General features: G+C 50.1%; 2 protein-coding genes across 9 annotated transcripts in view; one reads left to right on the forward strand and one right to left on the reverse strand.

Annotated features, from left to right (window-relative positions):
* LOC139755506 (trichoplein keratin filament-binding protein-like) overlaps positions 1 to 20,522 on the forward strand; it is a 650,577-nt gene that overhangs the window by 174,233 nt on the left and 455,822 nt on the right. The gene's annotated exons all lie outside the window — the stretch shown is intronic.
* Positions 10,092 to 20,522, reverse strand: part of Dbx (homeobox protein Dbx) — a 43,774-nt gene continuing 33,343 nt past the window's right edge. The window contains exons 3-4 of one of the 2 annotated variants that reach the window (XM_071673856.1): positions 20,180 to 20,406; positions 10,092 to 11,038 (exon numbers count right to left, since the gene is read on the reverse strand). In XM_071673856.1, the coding sequence (XP_071529957.1) occupies positions 10,562 to 11,038; positions 20,180 to 20,406 (704 nt within the window). In that variant the 3' untranslated portion in view covers positions 10,092 to 10,561. Of the gene's footprint in view, positions 11,039 to 20,179; positions 20,410 to 20,522 lie in introns of both variants that reach the window. The other variant, XM_071673855.1, reaches the window with a different exon arrangement.

Below are 20,522 nucleotides of genomic sequence, written 5' to 3' on the forward strand. Positions count from 1 at the left end.
ACTCACTTCTCAGCGTCTCATTTTATGTTGCTCCTCGCGTATTTTGAACCATCCGCTGAAACTCGATCCCTCTGAATCCCTTAACCTGGTCATCTGCCCTAGATTTGACAATTTACTTCTGATGAATTCATGGAAAAGATTCGGATTTTATGTCTCGCTTTGTTTACTATATCCATTTTGAGATCATCTGTTGTTTCTTTCTCAACCTTGTATTCCCGTATCTTGTTTTCTTATACTTCACCAATGTTGGTTGGCTGGAGTGTTGGCTGTATCATCTCCACGGTTGATCCTTAAGTTCTTTTGCTTTTTGACATTGTTAAATTACATCTTTTCATTTTTTTTTTTTTTTGTATTTGAAGCTATTGTTATCCATGCTCGTACTGCTCTATTGCATTCATGTGTGTATACACGTATGACTTTTTCCTTTACAGTGTTGGAAACTTTACTTACGTAATCTTGTGCCATATTCTCACGTTGTTCTGCTACAAATTGTTAGCCTCAGGGTCACATTCAGCCCTGAGCTGTAAGAGAATCTACCTAAGTCCCTTTTTTGTGTTACAGTAAAAGACATTTACTTACGTCCCAGCCAGCACGTCCGCTTAACTACCATCCAGGCCTTGTTATTGACCTTTTGGTATCTTAAAGAGTCGTCCATTGGAAGAGAATATGTTCTTCTCCTTATCCACCATTCCCAGATGTTGGGCAAGTGAGGCACATAGACCAACCCTCCTTCCCACTGTATCATCTCCCCAGTACTTCGCCGAGTCTTCCTTTCCCATTATTTCTTGCAATTTCATAATGGTAGAGTATGGTAGGGCAACTTATGGCAATTTAGGTATGTTGTATGTAGTAAAATAACCCTAATGGGCTGTTCTTATGTTTAGTCATCATAAAATGCCTTTGTTCGATCTCCTATGATGCAGCTCTTATGCATCAGTTTGGGCAAAATGTTTCCAGATCATCTCCTCCCGCAGATGTCATCCGTTTTCCCTCTATAGGACACTTGTGTTCCGTTGCCTTACCCTCGTTTTCTCGACTTGTTACGCAAGACTCACCTGCGGTGAATTTCGCTAGTCAAGTATCCGAATTTGTAGTAATATACCCAGTCCTTAATGCATTTTCTCAGCTCTGGTCGTGAGGGATTAGAGCAAACAATTGTATGTGTGTTACCCCTTATGTACATCAAGGAAATTAAATTACCACCTCTTGGTAGACTTGTCTGCCTGTCAGTGAGGGCCATGTCTCCGGACATGCCCACTCCAGATGGGTTCATTAGGCCTGTCAGTAAGGGCCATGTCCACGAACATGGACATCCTTCTGGGTTAACTCGAGCCGACGGTACAAGCTGTCGGCTGGCTAAGCCTGTCACAGCTGCGGTGCTTAACCCCATCTGATGTAAATAGAATATAAATGTGGACCCAACTCCATCCCTTGTGGGATCCCACTTATTCCTTATTCAAGGTAATCAACTCCTATAAATTATTTTTTTCTACCTGGTTATATAATGTTGAGTCAGTCAGAGGTTGTCAACACCGTGTGTAGGATACTGTCAGGGATTTAGTGATAATTCGCTTAGAATCAAGCCACTTGATCTTACTTGAGCTGCCAATATTAGTCACTCGTACCTAGAAGATTTGTCAGACGTGGCTCCTACACTGGAGGTGAGCGTTGGCACGTCCTTCATGATTGTCATACCCTTTATATATATATATATATATATATATATATATATATATATATATATATATATATATATATAATATATACTCCTAGGAGTCCACGGGGAAAATGAAACACGACAAGTTCCCAAGTGCACTTTCGTATAATCACATCATCAGGGGAGACACAAGAGAGAAATATAAGTCAGTTGATATACAACGAAGAGACGTAGCTAGGACGCCATTTGGTAAACATATATATATATATATATATATATATATATATATATATATATATATATATATATATATATATATAGTCTGATACCTTTGTTATGGGTTCACTACACATTGTAGTGGTGAAGTGTATTGGCTTTCATGCGAATCCTCTATCTCGCCTTATTCGAAAAAAAGATATATATATGCGTCTGATCTTTTTAGAGACTTGCTTTTCATCTTATGTTTCGTGTAATTATCTACTTGTATTTACATTTTACACTCGTAGGGGTCCCATCTTTTGAACTTCGTCTGTCATGCAAGTCTGTAAATTCTGTGTACTGTCGCTGTTCACAGTTATCATTACGTAGCTTATCCGTTCATCTGCAACTGTGATGTTATGAAACGATATCTTTTTATCTCAAAAAATAGGATTCTTTCTTCGTTTGTTGACCTCTGGGTCCGCTATTCTTTTAGTATTTTCCGGAAAAGTGCTGACAGTCGACATCATCAAACTGGTTTAGAAATCTAAAGTTTATGATCAAGTCACACCTTATTCTTCTGTATTCCATGATGGACAAATCTATGGCCTTTAACCTCTCATTGTCACTCAACTTTCCTTATTTCGTACCTTCTATAATTGTCCTCGTCTAGACCTTTTTTTTTTTTTTTGTGTGTTTGTGTGCGCGTCTTTAAGTCCGATGAACCGAATCTGAAGAACATAGTCTAGTTTTGGTCAACTGTACCCTGTGTAGTTATGTTCTGTAGGTCATTATCCGTTTGCCTAAATGTGTTTCTGATGTTATCCATTAACCCGTTTGCCTCCTTCCCAGTTCTCCTTCAGCGGATTGCCGGCAACGGGTTGAGGCTATTTTCGACTCCCAAGTTCCGTTTACACAGATTCACTCAGCTTGTTTATTTGGTGTCAAGGGCATCTTTCAGTGTATCCTGTCCTCATTTGCATTTACTCAGGTTGAATTTTATGTAGATGTAGTCCCCAACATTCTCTGCCTTCGTCGTGATATTAGCATCATCTGCAAACACATTCAGGTATGATTTCCGTCTTAGTGAGTCTTATACGTAGATCAAAAGAGCTATGGACCCACGAGTATGCCTTGCGACACGCCACTGGTGACCCTCACCCCATTTGGAGAAGGCTTCCCTGACATCCGTTTCTGTTCATTTCCACTAAGATATTTCTCTATCCATTGATGGAATCTTCCCTTTATTCATGCCTGAAGGTCAAGCTTCCTTTACCATCCCTGTACACGGTATAGTGTCAGACGCTTTCTGGCTGTTCCAAGGAACACGATAATTCACCCATCCTTCTCTTTTGTCTGCTACGGAGCTTACTCTCTCATAGAAATCTAAGAGACCCCTATTCATGACCTACTTTCCCTAAATCCATATTGTCTCTCACTGAATTAGTGTTTCCAATGCAAGTAGTCATCCATTCACTTTTTTTGACCACACTTATCAGAGAAATAGGTCTGTACTTCAGCACAATTTCCCCATTTCCCTTCTTAAGATAAGTATGACATTTTTCTCTCCACTCTTGGAACCATACATTCCTCCAACGACATATTGAGCAATACTTCAAGCGGCCTGTTAGGGGCCTCTGGGCGCTTCTTCAGCACACAAGAAGAAAATTCATTAGGGCCAGGAGCCTTATGTGGTCTATGGCCATTTTGCAGTTTGCTGTTGTCTTATCAAGCAATTGCATTGCTTTCCAGGACCTCCTGTCCCAGGGGCTACTGAGGGAGGGTCGTGTCAGCACTGGTAGCCCAGGGGCTACTGAGGGAGAGTCGGTGTCAGTACTGGTAGCCCAGGGGCTACTGAGGGAGGGTCGTGTCAGCACTGGTAGCCCAGGGGCTACTGAGGGAGGGTCGTGTCAGTACTGGTAGTCCAGGGGCTACTGAGGGAGAGTCGGTGTCAGTACTGGTAGCCCAGGGGCTACTGAGGGAGAGTCGGTGTCAGTACTGGTAGTCCAGGGGCTACTGAGGGAGGGTCGGTGTCAGTACTGGTAGTCCAGGGGCTACTGAGGGAGGGTCGGTGTCAGTACTGGTAGTCTAGGGGCTAGGGAGGGAGGGTCGGTGTCAGTACTGGTAGCCCAGGGGCTACTGAGGAGGGTCGGTGTCAGTACTGGTAGCCCAGGGGCTACTGAGGGAGGGTCGGTGTCAGTACTGGTAGTCCAGGGGCTACTGAGGGAGGGTCGTGTCAGTACTGGTAGTCTAGGGGCTACTGAGGGAGAGTCGGTGTCAGTACTGGTAGTCTAGGGGCTACTGAGGGAGGGTCGTGTCAGTACTGGTAGTCTAGGGGCTACTGAGGGAGGGTCGGTGTCAGTACTGGTAGTCCAGGGGCTACTGAGGGAGAGTCGGTGTCAGTACTGGTAGCCCAGGGGCTACTGAGGGAGGGTCGTGTCAGCACTGGTAGCCCAGGGGCTACTGAGGGAGAGTCGGTGTCAGTACTGGTAGCCCAGGGGCTACTGAGGGAGGGTCGTGTCAGCACTGGTAGCCCAGGGGCTACTGAGGGAGAGTCGGTGTCAGTACTGGTAGTCTAGGGGCTACTGAGGGAGAGTCGGTGTCAGTACTGGTAGTCTAGGGGCTACTGAGGGAGAGTCGGTGTCAGTACTGGTAGTCTAGGGGCTACTGAGGGAGGGTCGTGTCAGTACTGGTAGCCCAGGGGCTACTGAGGGAGGGTCGGTGTCAGCACTGGTAGCCCAGGGGCTACTGAGGGAGAGTCGGTGTCAGTACTGGTAGTCTAGGGGCTACTGAGGGAGAGTCGGTGTCAGTACTGGTAGTCTAGGGGCTACTGAGGGAGAGTCGGTGTCAGTACTGGTAGTCCAGGGGCTACTGAGGGAGGGTCGTGTCAGCACTGGTAGCCCAGGGGCTACTGAGGGAGGGTCGTGTCAGCACTGGTAGCCCAGGGGCTACTGAGGGAGGGTCGTGTCAGTACTGGTAGTCCAGGGGCTACTGAGGGAGAGTCGGTGTCAGTACTGGTAGCCCAGGGGCTACTGAGGGAGGGTCGTGTCAGTACTGGTAGCCCAGGGGCTACTGAGGGAGGGTCGTGTCAGTACTGGTAGTCCAGGGGCTACTGAGGGAGGGTCGTGTCAGTACTGGTAGTCCAGGGGCTACTGAGGGAGGGTCGTGTCAGTACTGGTAGTCCAGGGGCTACTGAGGGAGAGTCGGTGTCAGTACTGGTAGTCTAGGGGCTACTGAGGGAGGGTCGTGTCAGTACTGGTAGTCCAGGGGCTACTGAGGGAGGGTCGTGTCAGTACTGGTAGTCTAGGGGCTACTGAGGGAGAGTCGGTGTCAGTACTGGTAGTCTAGGGGCTACTGAGGGAGGGTCGTGTCAGTACTGGTAGTCCAGGGGCTACTGAGGGAGGGTCGTGTCAGTACTGGTAGTCTAGGGGCTACTGAGGGAGGGTCGTGTCAGTACTGGTAGCCCAGGGGCTACTGAGGGAGAGTCGGTGTCAGTACTGGTAGTCCAGGGGCTACTGAGGGAGGGTCGTGTCAGTACTGGTAGTCTAGGGGCTACTGAGGGAGGGTCGTGTCAGTACTGGTAGCCCAGGGGCTACTGAGGGAGGGTCGTGTCAGCACTGGTAGCCCAGGGGCTACTGAGGGAGGGTCGTGTCAGCACTGGTAGCCCAGGGGCTACTGAGGGAGGGTCGTGTCAGCACTGGTAGCCCAGGGGCTACTGAGGGAGAGTCGGTGTCAGTACTGGTAGTCCAGGGGCTACTGAGGGAGGGTCGTGTCAGTACTGGTAGTCCAGGGGCTACTGAGGGAGGGTCGGTGTCAGCACTGGTAGCCCAGGGGCTACTGAGGGAGGGTCGGTGTCAGTACTGGTAGTCCAGGGGCTACTGAGGGAGGGTCGTGTCAGCACTGGTAGCCCAGGGGCTACTGAGGGAGGGTCGTGTCAGTACTGGTAGTCCAGGGGCTACTGAGGGAGGGTCGGTGTCAGTACTGGTAGCCCAGGGGCTACTGAGGGAGGGTCGGTGTCAGTACTGGTAGCCCAGGGGCTACTGAGGGAGGGTCGGTGTCAGCACTGGTAGCCCAGGGGCTACTGAGGGAGGGTCGGTGTCAGTACTGGTAGTCCAGGGGCTACTGAGGGAGGGTCGGTGTCAGTACTGGTAGTCCAGGGGCTACTGAGGGAGGGTCGTGTCAGTACTGGTAGTCCAGGGGCTACTGAGGGAGGGTCGGTGTCAGTACTGGTAGCCCAGGGGCTACTGAGGGAGGGTCGTGTCAGTACTGGTAGTCCAGGGGCTACTGAGGGAGAGTCGGTGTCAGTACTGGTAGCCCAGGGGCTACTGAGGGAGGGTCGTGTCAGTACTGGTAGCCCAGGGGCTACTGAGGGAGAGTCGGTGTCAGTACTGGTAGCCCAGGGGCTACTGAGGGAGGGTCGTGTCAGTACTGGTAGTCCAGGGGCTACTGAGGGAGGGTCGTGTCAGTACTGGTAGTCCAGGGGCTACTGAGGGAGAGTCGGTGTCAGTACTGGTAGCCCAGGGGCTACTGAGGGAGGGTCGTGTCAGCACTGGTAGCCCAGGGGCTACTGAGGGAGGGTCGTGTCAGTACTGGTAGTCCAGGGGCTACTGAGGGAGAGTCGGTGTCAGTACTGGTAGTCCAGGGGCTACTGAGGGAGGGTCGTGTCAGTACTGGTAGTCCAGGGGCTACTGAGGGAGGGTCGTGTCAGTACTGGTAGTCCAGGGGCTACTGAGGAGGGTCGGTGTCAGCACTGGTAGCCCAGGGGCTACTGAGGGAGGGTCGTGTCAGCACTGGTAGCCCAGGGGCTACTGAGGGAGAGTCGGTGTCAGTACTGGTAGCCCAGGGGCTACTGAGGAGGGTCGGTGTCAGTACTGGTAGCCCAGGGGCTACTGAGGGAGGGTCGTGTCAGCACTGGTAGCCCAGGGGCTACTGAGGGAGGGTCGTGTCAGCACTGGTAGCCCAGGGGCTACTGAGGGAGGGTCGTGTCAGTACTGGTAGCCCAGGGGCTACTGAGGGAGGGTCGTGTCAGTACTGGTAGCCCAGGGGCTACTGAGGGAGGGTCGTGTCAGCACTGGTAGCCCAGGGGCTACTGAGGGAGGGTCGTGTCAGTACTGGTAGTCCAGGGGCTACTGAGGGAGGGTCGTGTCAGTACTGGTAGTCCAGGGGCTACTGAGGGAGGGTCGGTGTCAGTACTGGTAGCCCAGGGGCTACTGAGGGAGAGTCGGTGTCAGTACTGGTAGCCCAGGGGCTACTGAGGGAGGGTCGTGTCAGTACTGGTAGCCCAGGGGCTACTGAGGGAGGGTCGTGTCAGTACTGGTAGTCCAGGGGCTACTGAGGGAGGGTCGTGTCAGTACTGGTAGTCCAGGGGCTACTGAGGGAGGGTCGTGTCAGTACTGGTAGTCCAGGGGCTACTGAGGGAGGGTCGTGTCAGTACTGGTAGTCCAGGGGCTACTGAGGGAGGGTCGTGTCAGTACTGGTAGTCCAGGGGCTACTGAGGGAGAGTCGGTGTCAGTACTGGTAGTCCAGGGGCTACTGAGGGAGAGTCGGTGTCAGTACTGGTAGTCCAGGGGCTACTGAGGGAGGGTCGTGTCAGTACTGGTAGTCTAGGGGCTACTGAGGGAGGGTCGGTGTCAGTACTGGTAGTCCAGGGGCTACTGAGGAGGGTCGGTGTCAGTACTGGTAGCCCAGGGGCTACTGAGGGAGGGTCGTGTCAGTACTGGTAGTCCAGGGGCTACTGAGGGAGAGTCGGTGTCAGTACTGGTAGCCCAGAGGCTACTGAGGGAGGGTCGTGTCAGTACTGGTAGCCCAGGGGCTACTGAGGGAGAGTCGGTGTCAGTACTGGTAGCCCAGGGGCTACTGAGGGAGGGTCGTGTCAGTACTGGTAGCCCAGGGGCTACTGAGGGAGAGTCGGTGTCAGTACTGGTAGCCCAGGGGCTACTGAGGGAGGGTCGTGTCAGTACTGGTAGCCCAGGGGCTACTGAGGGAGAGTCGGTGTCAGTACTGGTAGCCCAGGGGCTACTGAGGGAGGGTCGTGTCAGTACTGGTAGCCCAGGGGCTACTGAGGGAGAGTCGGTGTCAGTACTGGTAGCCCAGGGGCTACTGAGGGAGAGTCGGTGTCAGTACTGGTAGTCCAGGGGCTACTGAGGGAGAGTCGGTGTCAGTACTGGTAGCCCAGGGGCTACTGAGGGAGAGTCGGTGTCAGTACTGGTAGCCCAGGGGCTACTGAGGAGGGTCGGTGTCAGTACTGGTAGTCCAGGGGCTACTGAGGGAGAGTCGGTGTCAGTACTGGTAGTCCAGGGGCTACTGAGGGAGGGTCGGTGTCAGCACTGGTAGCCCAGGGGCTACTGAGGGAGGGTCGTGTCAGCACTGGTAGCCCAGGGGCTACTGAGGGAGGGTCGTGTCAGTACTGGTAGCCCAGGGGCTACTGAGGGAGGGTCGTGTCAGCACTGGTAGCCCAGGGGCTACTGAGGGAGGGTCGGTGTCAGCACTGGTAGCCCAGGGGCTACTGAGGGAGAGTCGGTGTCAGTACTGGTAGTCCAGGGGCTACTGAGGGAGGGTCGTGTCAGTACTGGTAGTCCAGGGGCTACTGAGGGAGAGTCGGTGTCAGTACTGGTAGTCCAGGGGCTACTGAGGGAGGGTCGTGTCAGCACTGGTAGCCCAGGGGCTACTGAGGGAGAGTCGGTGTCAGTACTGGTAGCCCAGGGGCTACTGAGGGAGGGTCGTGTCAGCACTGGTAGCCCAGGGGCTACTGAGGGAGAGTCGGTGTCAGTACTGGTAGCCCAGGGGCTACTGAGGGAGGGTCGTGTCAGTACTGGTAGCCCAGGGGCTACTGAGGGAGAGTCGGTGTCAGTACTGGTAGTCCAGGGGCTACTGAGGGAGGGTCGTGTCAGTACTGGTAGTCCAGGGGCTACTGAGGGAGGGTCGTGTCAGCACTGGTAGCCCAGGGGCTACTGAGGGAGGGTCGTGTCAGTACTGGTAGTCCAGGGGCTACTGAGGGAGAGTCGGTGTCAGTACTGGTAGCCCAGGGGCTACTGAGGGAGAGTCGGTGTCAGTACTGGTAGCCCAGGGGCTACTGAGGGAGAGTCGGTGTCAGTACTGGTAGCCCAGGGGCTACTGAGGGAGAGTCGGTGTCAGTACTGGTAGCCCAGGGGCTACTGAGGGAGGGTCGTGTCAGCACTGGTAGCCCAGGGGCTACTGAGGGAGGGTCGGTGTCAGCACTGGTAGCCCAGAGGCTACTGAGGGAGGGTCGTGTCAGTACTGGTAGTCTAGGGGCTACTGAGGGAGGGCGGTGTCAGTACTGGTACCCCGAGGTACTGAGGGAGGGTGGTGTCATATGGTAGCCCGGGGGCTATGAGGGGGGGTCGGTGTCAGTATGGTAGTCCAGGGGTATGAGGGGGGGGTCGGTGTCAGTATGGTAGCCCGGGGTATGAGGGGGGGTCGGTGTCAGAGGGTATTTAGGGGTATGGGGGAGGGTCGGTGTCAGCACTGGTACCCCAGGGCTATGAGGGAGGGTCGGTGTCAGTACTGGTAGTCCGGGGCTATGAGGGAGGGTCGGTGTCAGTACGGGTGTCCGGGGCTACTGAGGGGGGCGGTGCGTACTGGTAGCCCAGGGGTACTGGGGAGGTCGGTGTAGTATGGTAGTCCAGGGGCTACTGAGGGAGGGTCGGTGTCAGTACTGGCGGTCCATAAACTCGTATGTGTGGCTAGTACTGGTAGTCCTTAGACTAGTGTGGGGTCGATGCTAGCACTACTAGTCTGGGGACTAGGGAGGGGAGTCTCTGATAGTATTGATGATCCAGAGACTAGTGTTTGGGGGGAGGGGGTCGCTGTCAGCCATGGTAGTCCAAAGGCTAGTGTGTGTGTGTGGGGGGGGGGGGGTACAGTGTTAGCAGTGATCGGCCTTGGGTGAGTGGGGGTGGGTGAGGAGGGGAGCAAGCTTCCTCCTCTTGTCTTCCTCTCTGCTTCTCCTTCTGGATCATCCCTCGTCTTTCTCTCACTTACCGCCCAGCGCCGTAACGAAAAACTTATATTTACAAAAAAAAAAAAAAAAGGACAAAAAATCGTACAAGGGAAGAAAGTATAATAAGCGTAAAAATATGAAACCATATGATCATATATCACAATATTATGATAGAACACGCAGGTGAGTCCCGTCGCCTGGGGCAGCTGTCCCCCCCAAACAGGGGGTGGTGAAGTGCCCTCGCCCCGCCCAGCCCCCTCCCTCCCTCCCTCCCCCCACATCATACTGGGGTTCCAACGTAAGTTTCACGTTCCAGCGGGACACAGTCTGTTCCAGGTTTCTGGATCGCTAAAAGTTATATACCTTGAGGGAACTCCCAGTTACATAGGACCTTATTTTCATCCGTCACTCTTTTTCTTTAGCTGAGTTACTTCGTTGGGGTCCGTCCCCTTACAGGAGTGACGTCGGTGATGTCTGACTGTAAGGCTGTGTGTGACCCTCGAAGAAGCGACGTCAGGTGTCAGCACCTGGGAGGAGAGAGAGAGGAGGACAGCTGCCGCAGATCGACCGTACTTAACAAGTTTGACACACGACAGATGAGGGTGCGAAGTCCAAGCTGAGTCGGACCTGTGACGACCCACTGGAGTCACTTAACTCAGGGATGGTCCGATCAGCACCCGAATGACGTCATCAACACGCCTGTCTGGACGAGAGCCGTTTCTCGAACTCCAGCGACGCTTGGCGGACTAGTCGTTCTCGCTGTCCTCGTTGTGGGAGCCGCCCAGTTCGTCGGTGACGTTGATGTCTTCGTCGGTGTAGTCGCCGTCGGCCTCCTGGTAAGGGAAGGCGTAGGCGCCCGCCGCCTTGCCGTAGCTAGAGAGAGACGTCAGGTCCTTGATCTGTATCTTGGCCGGGATGGCCGAGGCCAGCGACGACGAGAAGGCGTCCGCTCTGGCCTGCTGCCCGACGAAGGTGTCCTCATCCCCTCGGCCTTGGTACTCCGGCTCCTTCTGGAAGATATCGTCGCCGGGTTGGAGGCTCAGCTCGTCCTTGGAGGCGCCGACGCCGGCAGGGGTTCGGGTCTCCTCGCCCACGTCGGAGAGGTCTGGGTTGGGGTTGTTCTTGGTGGGGAGCGTCTGCTCACGGGTCCCGCCCGACGCCAGCAGCTCACGCTCTTTCGAGTTCCGCCACTTCATCCGACGGTTCTGGAACCAGATCTTCACCTGCAACACACCAAAGGACCACAGATTAGTTAAGAAAAGGTCATGTGCGCTACATCGTGCCTGGGGGAAACGGTTTCCATACAATACAGTGGACTCAAGATCTATCTAGTATACATCATGCCTGGGTGAAGTCTGTATACACATCTTGTCTTGCCTTTTCAGAGTAGTCAACATAGCGTGTGCAAAAGCATGAACTAACTGAAGCCATGTCGGTTGGAAAGGTAAATAATGAACGTATCCATAGAAATACAAAGGATTATCTACCATGTCTTCAGGTGTTTGAAGACCCGGCCTTTCTAATAGGGGAGTACATCAGAAGAAAGAGGACTCTCAGGCTTCGATGTGAGGGGGGAAAGGTAGCTAACACTCCTTAGCTGAGATTTACTATTTACGTTTCCAGTTCACAAAAGTCTGCCTCAGGAAGTATATGACAAAGGGAGATGTAGGACTATTCAAACAAGGAGTCAGCCAACCGGTGTTCCTATCATTCAACTATTCGCTGTAATCTCATTTATCACCTATTCGCTGTAATCTTTGTCTAATCCAGACCAGTGGATAAAACCAGCTTTTCAATTCCTGGTTATTTCCCATGCTAATGTGGGCAGCTTCTATAGCTTTCCTCTCCCGTGTATTCACTCCCTTTTGGAATATTCTTGCATTTTTCCAGTTAGGCAATTGCCTTTATTCATCGGCATGCACCACGAAAGCACTGGACGTCCTGTGATTTCTCAAGTCGGCCTTGTGTTCTTCTAGTCTTTTCGTAAACCCACGTTCAGTCTCCCCAGAACAGGCGCACTGACAGCCGGCGCTTGGAATCCCATACATAACACTTTTGATTATACCCCGCCCGCTTAGTGTACACTTTACAAGGAAAAGATAATGTCCTCTGGCGTTTCTTTTCCAACACATCCATCCTTTTCCATTCTTATATAACCAGGGCCCGAGATTCACTTCCATACAACACTGTCATGTTCACTAAACTTCCAAATATGCTCATCTCTGCCTTCACAGACTCTGACCTCTCCTGCATCTTTCCCCTCACAGACACTGACCTCTCCCCTATCTTTCCCCCCAGACTCTGATTTCTCCCCTATCTTTCCCCTCACAGACACTGACCCTCTCCCTCATCTTTCCCCTCACAGACACTGACCTCTTCCCTCATCTTTCCCCTCACAGACACTGACCTCTCCCCTCATCTTTCCCCTCACAGACACTGACCTCTCCCTCAGCTCTCCCGCTACACGCTCCTCAGTCTACCCAGGACCTTCGCTCCCTCACCTGCTCCATGACCACCTTCAGCCTCCAGGGTTCCATCTGTTGCAATGTCCAGGTGTCTGATACACCCCGCCTTCCTTTGGCTCCTTCTTATTCAGAGTCTCTCTGTTAGATCATCATAGACAATCCGTGGTAGTCAGCAGCGGCCTGCGGTTGTCAGTGGTATCAGCAGTCGCCAGAAATAGTTAGCAGGAGGCTGTAGTCGTCAGCAGTGGCCAAAAATAGTCAGGAGCAGGCTGTGGTAGTCAGCAGTGGCCAGAAATAGTCAGCAGCAGGCTGTGGTAGTCAGCAGTGGCCTGAAATAGTCAGTCAGCAGCAGGCTGTGGTAGTCAGCAGTGGCCAGAAATAGTCAGTCAGCAGCAGGCTGTGGTAGTCAGCAGTGGCCAGAAATAGTCAGAAGCAGGCTGTGGAAGTCAGCAGTGGCCAGAAATAGTCAGCAGCAGGCTGTGGTAGTCAGCAGTGGCCAGAAATAGTCAGTCAGCAGCAGGCTGTGGTAGTCAGCAGTGGCCAGAAATAGTCAGAAGCAGGCTGTGGTAGTCAGCAGTGGCCAGAAATGGTCAGTCAGCAGCAGGCTGTGGTAGTCGGCAGTGGCCAGAAATTGTCAGTCAGCAGCAGGCTGTGGTAGTCAGCAGTGGCCAGAAATAGTCAGAAGCAGGCTGTGGTAGTCAGCAGTGGCCAGAAATAGTCAGCAGCAGGCTGTGGTAGTCACCAGTGGACAGAAATAGTCAGCAACAGGCTGTGGTAGTCAGCAGTGGCCAAAAATAGTCAGAAGCAGGCTGTGGTAGTCAGCAGAGGTCAGAAATAGTCAGCTTTAACCAGTGATAGTCAGTAGGAGACAGCCGTTACTGCTAGTCAGCAGCAGTCGATGGTAGTCAGTCAGTCAGCAACGCCCAGTAGTAGTAGTAGTCAGCAGCGGTCATTGTGGTGGTCAGGTGTGGCCCAAAAATGTCAGCAGAAGTCAGGGTTAATGACCATCGTCTCGTAATAGCCAGCAGTAGTCAGTATTAGTCAGCAGGTCATCAGTAGAGGTAGTCAGCTGTGGCCACTGGTAGTCAACAGTCGTTAATGGTAGTCAGCAAGACATTATTAATCACCAGCAGTCAGCAGTGGTTAATAGCAGATAGTGGTAGTCAGCAGTAGGTAACAGCAGACAGTGGTTGTCAGCAGTAGGTAATAGCAGACAGTAGTAGTCAGCAGCAGGTAACAGCAGACAGTGGTTGTCAGCAGTAGGTAATAGCAGACAGTGGTAGTCAGCAGTAGGTAACAGCAGACAGTGGTTGTCAGCAGTAGGTAATAGCAGACAGTGGTAGTCAGCAGTAGGTAATAGCAGACAGTGGTAGTCAGCAGTAGGTAATAGCAGACAGTGGTTGTCAGCAGTAGGTAATAGCAGGCAGTAGTTGTCAGCAGTGGGTAATAGCAGACAGTGGTTGTCAGCAGGAGTCAAAAGTAGTCACTGGTACTCGGCAGCAACCATTAATAGTCAGCAGAAGTTAAAGGTGTTCATCAGCAGCCAGTAGGTGGTCAGCAGGGGGGCAATAGTAGTCAGCGGCAGTCAGTGGTAGTCAGCAGGTCATTGGTAATCCGAAGAGACCAATGATAGTCAGAGATAGTTAGAGGTAATCATCAGGGATGAGTAGCAGTCAGGAGTAGTCACTGGTAGTCAGCAGTAGCCAGTAGTCAGAAGTAGTTATTGGCTGTCAGCAAGTCTGGTCAGCAGTGGTCAGTGGTAGTCAGCAGACGTCGGAGGTGATCAGCAGGAGTCAATAATAGTTTACAGAAGTCAGCATTAGTCAGGGATTAGTAATAGTCAGCATTAGTCACCAAAGGTAATCATCAGGGATCAGTAATAGTCAGCATTAGTCAGTGGTTCGCACTAGGGGGCCAGTAAGAGTCAGCAGCTCTGGTAACGAACTGTCAGCCACGAAACCTCGGGACTTATCATATCAAGTTTAATAACACCAAATGACCAGGGAGAAGCCGCAGTTAAGGCAAGAAAACCTCATCCCGTGTGATATAAAATCTTTCTTTTTTTTCTTCGGGCAAAGAAAAGTGTTATTTATTTCTGAAGTAATTAGAAGATAATAGCGTTTATACCAGCGACTTCACGTCCTGTGTAAATCATGGCTGGACAAACACGACCGCTGATTGGCCGAAGAAGCAAGACGCGCCGTGATTTGTGAAGGAGATCTGTAACAAGGCCTGTGAGTGGTCGATGAAGTTGTAAGGCCGGCGGTGATTGGTGGCAGCTGTGTTGTGATGGAGTGGAGCGTTAACTCGACAAATGTGTTATTATGACCGGTGGAGATTTATAGCCAGCCTCCGCCGCCCGCCTGGAGAGGACTTGGGAAAAAGAACATTTACCGCTATTGTTTTAAGCTGTGTTTAATGGTTATTACCGGCGTTCATAACTGCTGCTGGTGAGGGCGCTCACGGGAGCTGTTGACAGCTTGGAGCTACTGTGTGCACTGTTGCTCCATACTGATTCTTGGTTCTTGGAAGACTTCGTAATTTTTTTTTTCTCGTAATCTCTCCCTTCGGGCTTTCTACACTGTACGGACTACAACATAGTATGCTACTCTTTTGGCAGTCCTTTATTTATGTTTATTTTTTATTTGTAGTTACAGTAAGTCACTTGACTGTATAGTTTATGGATGGGGCGGTTAGGGAGGTAAATGCAAGAGTTTTGGAGAGAGAGGCGAGTATGCAGTCAGTTGGGGATGAGAGGGCCTGGGAAGTGAGTTAGTTGTTAGAGTTAGTTAGTTGTGGTATACCGGGGTCAACGTGCTGTCAGTGGATTAATTCAGGGCATGTGAAACGTCTGGGGTAAACTATGGAAAGTTTTGTGGGGCTTGGATGTGGAAAGGGAGCTGTGGCTTCGGTGCAATACACATGACAGCTACAGACTGAGTGTTAACGAACGTGGCCTTTGTTGTCTTTTCCTAGCGCTACCTCGCGCGCGCGCGGGGGCAGGGGGGTGCCATTTCATGTGTGGCGGGGTGGCGACGAGAATGGATGAAGGCAGCAAGTATTAATATGTATATGTGTATATATGTTTATGTCTGTGTATGTATACGTTGAAATGTATAGGAATGTAAAAGTGCGTGTGTGGGTGTTTCTGTATATTCATGTATATGTGGGTGGGTTGGGGCCATTCTTTCGTCTGTTTCCTTGCGCTACCTTGCTAACGTGGGAGACAGCGATTAAGTATAATAATGATAATGTATATATATTCACACACGCACTTGCCGCCGCATCCGCTCACAACCATTCTCTACCTGCCATGTATAATACACTGAAGCCCGACCTCCCGCACACCTTTCCATGGTTTACTCCGCCCGTCTCACATGTACTGGTTCAGTCCACCGATAGCACGTCGATCCCCCTCACACACACCCTCCCCCATATACCACAGCGTTCCAGTTGCTAGCACAAAATCTTTTTCAGTCAATCCATCCATCTCCAGTTTGGTGTCGTCTTCCTAATCGCTCTTGATAGAAACTTCTCACCTCTTCTAGCGGCTTTTCTCCCACACCATATATTCTTAAGACCTTCCACAAAGCGTCTGTATCAACCCTATATATATATATATATATATATATATATATATATATATATATATATATATATATATATATATATATATTTCTTTTTTTCTTTCGTACTATTCGCCATTTCCCGCATTAGCGAGGTAGCGTTATCAACAGAGGACTGGGCCTTAGTGGGAATATCCTCACCTGGCCCCCCTCTCTGTTCCTTCCTTTGGAAAAAAAAAAAAAAAAAACGAGAGGGGAGGATTTCCAGCCACCCGCTCCCTCCCCTTTTAATCGCCTTCTACGACACGCAGGGAATACGTGGGAAGTATTCTTTCTCCCCTATCCCCAGGGATAATATATAATAATATATATATATATATATATATATATATATATATATATATATATATATATATATATATATATATATATATATATAATACATATATATATAATATATATATATAAATATATATATATATATATATATATATATATATATATATATATATATATATATATATATATATGGTATGTGTGTTTGTGTGTGTGTGTGTGACAGGTTCTGTGATGCGCTGCGAGGTTTGATCACATGTTGGATTTAGTGAAGCCAGTGATCAGATGGTCAGATCCAGGATGTGTGTGTGTGTGTGTGTGTGTGTCAGAATGGGCGAGCGATCTACTTTGGCTTCCCATTTGAGCTGTAAGTCAATGAATAAATCATTCAACTCAGAGAGTCAGATGGAGAGATATCACTCTACTTATGAGAGAAAATGATCACAAAGTAGAGTTCAGTTTCCATAATAGGAATACGTAACGACTTCATTTTCCAAAGTTTGAAGTCGAGGGTTAGAGATGACGCGCCTCGTTAACCCTGGACTGATGTTCACTCTTGTTTGATGATAATGTTGCCTGGAGGCTACAGTGTAGGATGCTCGTATTGCATGACTGCATGACCCTGCGTCTTCGACCCCAGGGTTGATACATAGATAATTTTCATCATCCCAGGTACACATACGTGATGTAACCCTTGGGTTGTCGATTTAACCCACTTCTCTCACCCCACTTCCCTCATCCCCACCCCACTTCCCTCACCCCCACCCCACTTCACCCATCCCCACCCCACTTCCCCCACTCCTTTTTTTTGTACGGCGTCGACCGACCTCCCGCTGTGTTATTAATTAATTCCTTTATCTTTTTTATGATTGCTTATTGTGCTGGGGGAGAATGCTAAATATGCACCAGGGTGATAGAATATGCAGATTTGTATTCACCTGTTACGTCCAGATCCTCGGCCCAGGTTATGGGCTACTGGTAGCTTGGAGAGGTGAGGATGATCAGTCCATTGTGTTAATGTGACCTGAATTATATTTCAGAGTACAGGATAAGATGAGATTGTGCCACGTACGAAAAAATAGTAATCCTTGTCTGTGGGTACGATCCCCCTGGGGGAAAAGAAGTGAAATCCCCCAGTGTGCCATCTCATAACATATGTATGTATGCTGGCGAAAATCCCAGACTCCATGATCGACCCTGGGCTTAGGATCAGTGAGATGAGTGAGCTCACCCAGTTTGATCTTAAGACTCAGCTTAGACCTAGAATCGGAAATGAAAGTCTGTTGGGGACCGAACCGTGTGGACGTGAAGACGTAGTTGTTAACAACACTACTGAGAGCTGATAGTCGCTTTCCACAACAAGAACAACCGACCTCATATATTTAGCATGATATTCACAAAATAACTTCTATCATTTTTTTTTCATGTGAATACATAATTTGCGAGTTCCTCTGCACTAGAAATAGGTTCAGTCTTAAGAGCTAGTCAGGTCTAACACCCTGGGTCCAAAGTTAACTCCCGCTGAGATGAGCCAAGTCTCCGTATGGCCTCAATAAGCAACTTTAAGATCACAAGAAACAAAGTTAACTCCGGTTCTCAAGAGCTTAAGTTCAACGAGCAAAGTTGGCGGAGAAGAGGAGGGAGCGCGGGTCGCCGCCGTATGTGGACCCTCGACCCGTAAGAAACACATTAATTTACCGAAGGGAAATGGGTAGCCTCCCTTCCCTCCCCCACCCGACCCTCGACAAGTGCAGTAATAATATCTGTGTGATAAATAAAGGGCGAGCCGTCGGCAGCAGCTGGCGCCAGCAGGAGCTTAATGCTGGGGATGAGACGTGGGTGGGTGTTGTGGCGCCTGGCATGATGAGACGTGGGTTTTGTGACGCTTGGTATGACGACACGTAGGTGTTGTGCCGCCTGGTGTAGTGAGACGTGGGTGTTGATGGCGGCTGGCATGATGAGAGACGGGTGTTGCGGCGTCTGACATGGTGAGACGTGGTTGTATTGGCGTTGTATTGGTGTTGTGGTGCTTAGTATGATGACAAATGGGTGTTGTGGTGCCTAGTATGATGAGATGTGCGCATTGTGGCGCCTGGCGTGAGGAAACTTCTGTTATACGGTCAAGTACGATGAGACGTGGGTACAATTCCAGGACCTGGTAAGTGTAGGGAAACAAAGGAAAAAGGCACAGGTCGAAAGACAGCGTAGCGTGCTGAATAATAATTGTGATAATAATAATAATAATGATAACAATAATGATAATGATAATAATAATAATCATAGTAATAATAATAATAATAATAATAATAATAATAATAATAATAATAGTAATAATGGAATAAAAAACAGTCGTATTTTTGAGTAAACGAAACTGAAGAAATGTGAATGTAATCAGATAATGTGCGACATATAATGAAATATGGTTTAAAGTTAAGGAACTCAGGGAAGTAGGGGAAATGCGGTGGGGAAGGCTTCTAAAGCGGAAGAGAAACGATAAAAATGAAAAGAGTTGAACTTAAGGAAACTCTGCAAAGGGTAAGTGTTGCCAGAGGGACAATAAAAAACGTTACAGGCGACAAACCGGAAAATCAGGAAAAAAAAAGAAAAAATAGGGGTGAAGGAGGAAGTATAAGAACAAGGCAAGAAGAGGGGGAGAAGCCACTGGAAGAGAGGATCAATGATGGGGCAACAGAATCACCCTGGGAAGTTAACTCCTGGAAATAAAAAAGAATTACAGTTCGTCCGGCAACACCTCGCGCGGACACTTGGTGTGGGGGGGGGGGGGGTAGTGTTGGGAGGACCCGGGAAATACAAAGATGTCAAATGACGAAACTTCCTCGGAAATTACAACACGGACAAAAAGGAGGGAAACTTAAAAAGTTTATCAACTGCACACTGGACATCGGTGCTGGGTTTCCTGTCTACCACAAGGTAAATTTGCCCGTCTTCGAGCGACAACGGCATGGAGTGTTTCCTGGTGACCTTGGTGGGTATGAGGATCTAGGAAAGTGAGGTTGTCCTACCTCAGACTCCAGTAGCAGGACAGACGACATTCAGAACCCGGGTACGTACGAAGGCGATTATACCTTTTTGTGTGATTATTATTTGTCTGTTACCGGGAGAGAGTTTCACGATCTTGTTCCCTTATCTCTAAGTCTTCGTATACATGTGCCATATCTTTACTCTTGTATACACACACACACACACACACACACACACACACACACACACACACAGGGACCTCCGTAGTGTATTGGTTAGCGTCACTGACCGTCACGCATGCACAGGTTCGACTCCTGGTCGTGGCAGCCACAGTCCACCCAAATGGTCATCTTCCCCTAAGGGCTGGTCGATAGAATGGGCACCTGGCATAATCGTGTGTGTGTGTGTGTGTGTGTGTGTGCATAGAAATAAAGACACGGGGAACATATACAAGGGTAAAACTCTCTCCCCGTAAAGCACAAATAGTAACAGTAATCACGTAAAACATAGCCTAAACGATAAACCCATTTACAGCCTCGAGATGAGGACGAACACCTGGGTTGGGTGTGGACCAACTGCCTTGGGTTTAAGTCCAGTGTTGATTCATGTTTAGTAATGCTAACCACTACACCAAGGATGCCCATGTATGTATATGTGAGTACAACTGAATATTGAAAATACGAGAGCCAGTGTGTACACAGTGTAGTCTCCTAAGAACAGGTAAGAGACAATACACACTGGCTATAGTTCTATTATGATCTCCTATACGATTGAAGCATAGGGCAACAAAAGGGCACGTCAAGACAGGACAACAAAAGGGCACGTCAAGACAGGGCAACAGAAGGGCACGTCAAGACAGGGCAACAGAAGGGCACGTCAAGACAGGGCAACGAAAGGGCACTTCAACACAGGGCAACAGTAGGGCACGTCAAGACAGGACAACAGAAGGGCACGTCAAGACAGGGCAACAGAAGGGCACGTCAACACCCGGGAACTGTACGAAGGCAATGTTTACCTGGGAGTCCTTGAGGCCCAGCTTCTCAGCCAGCTTCTTGCGGTCAGGTTTGCTGATGTACTTCTGCACTTGGAACCTGTCTTCCAGGCCTTTGCGCTGGAAGTCGCTGAACACGGCCCGCCTAAGCATGCCGCGCCGGGGCTTCCCTCTCACGCCCACGCCCATGGCCGCCCACGGGAAGGTACTGGGTAGCGGGACGCCGCCCATGGCTCCCACGTTCCCATACACTACTGGAGCAAGAGAACGGAGAAAGTTCATTTGTTTGTTGGCGACAAAGTTGAGATGGGTATTACAAATCTGAATGTTACATATTAACTCAGATGAGACGACTCGTACTCTCTCT

The sequence above is a fragment of the Panulirus ornatus genome, chromosome 19, assembly GCF_036320965.1.
Source record: "Panulirus ornatus isolate Po-2019 chromosome 19, ASM3632096v1, whole genome shotgun sequence".
Taxonomy (NCBI): domain Eukaryota; kingdom Metazoa; phylum Arthropoda; class Malacostraca; order Decapoda; family Palinuridae; genus Panulirus; species Panulirus ornatus.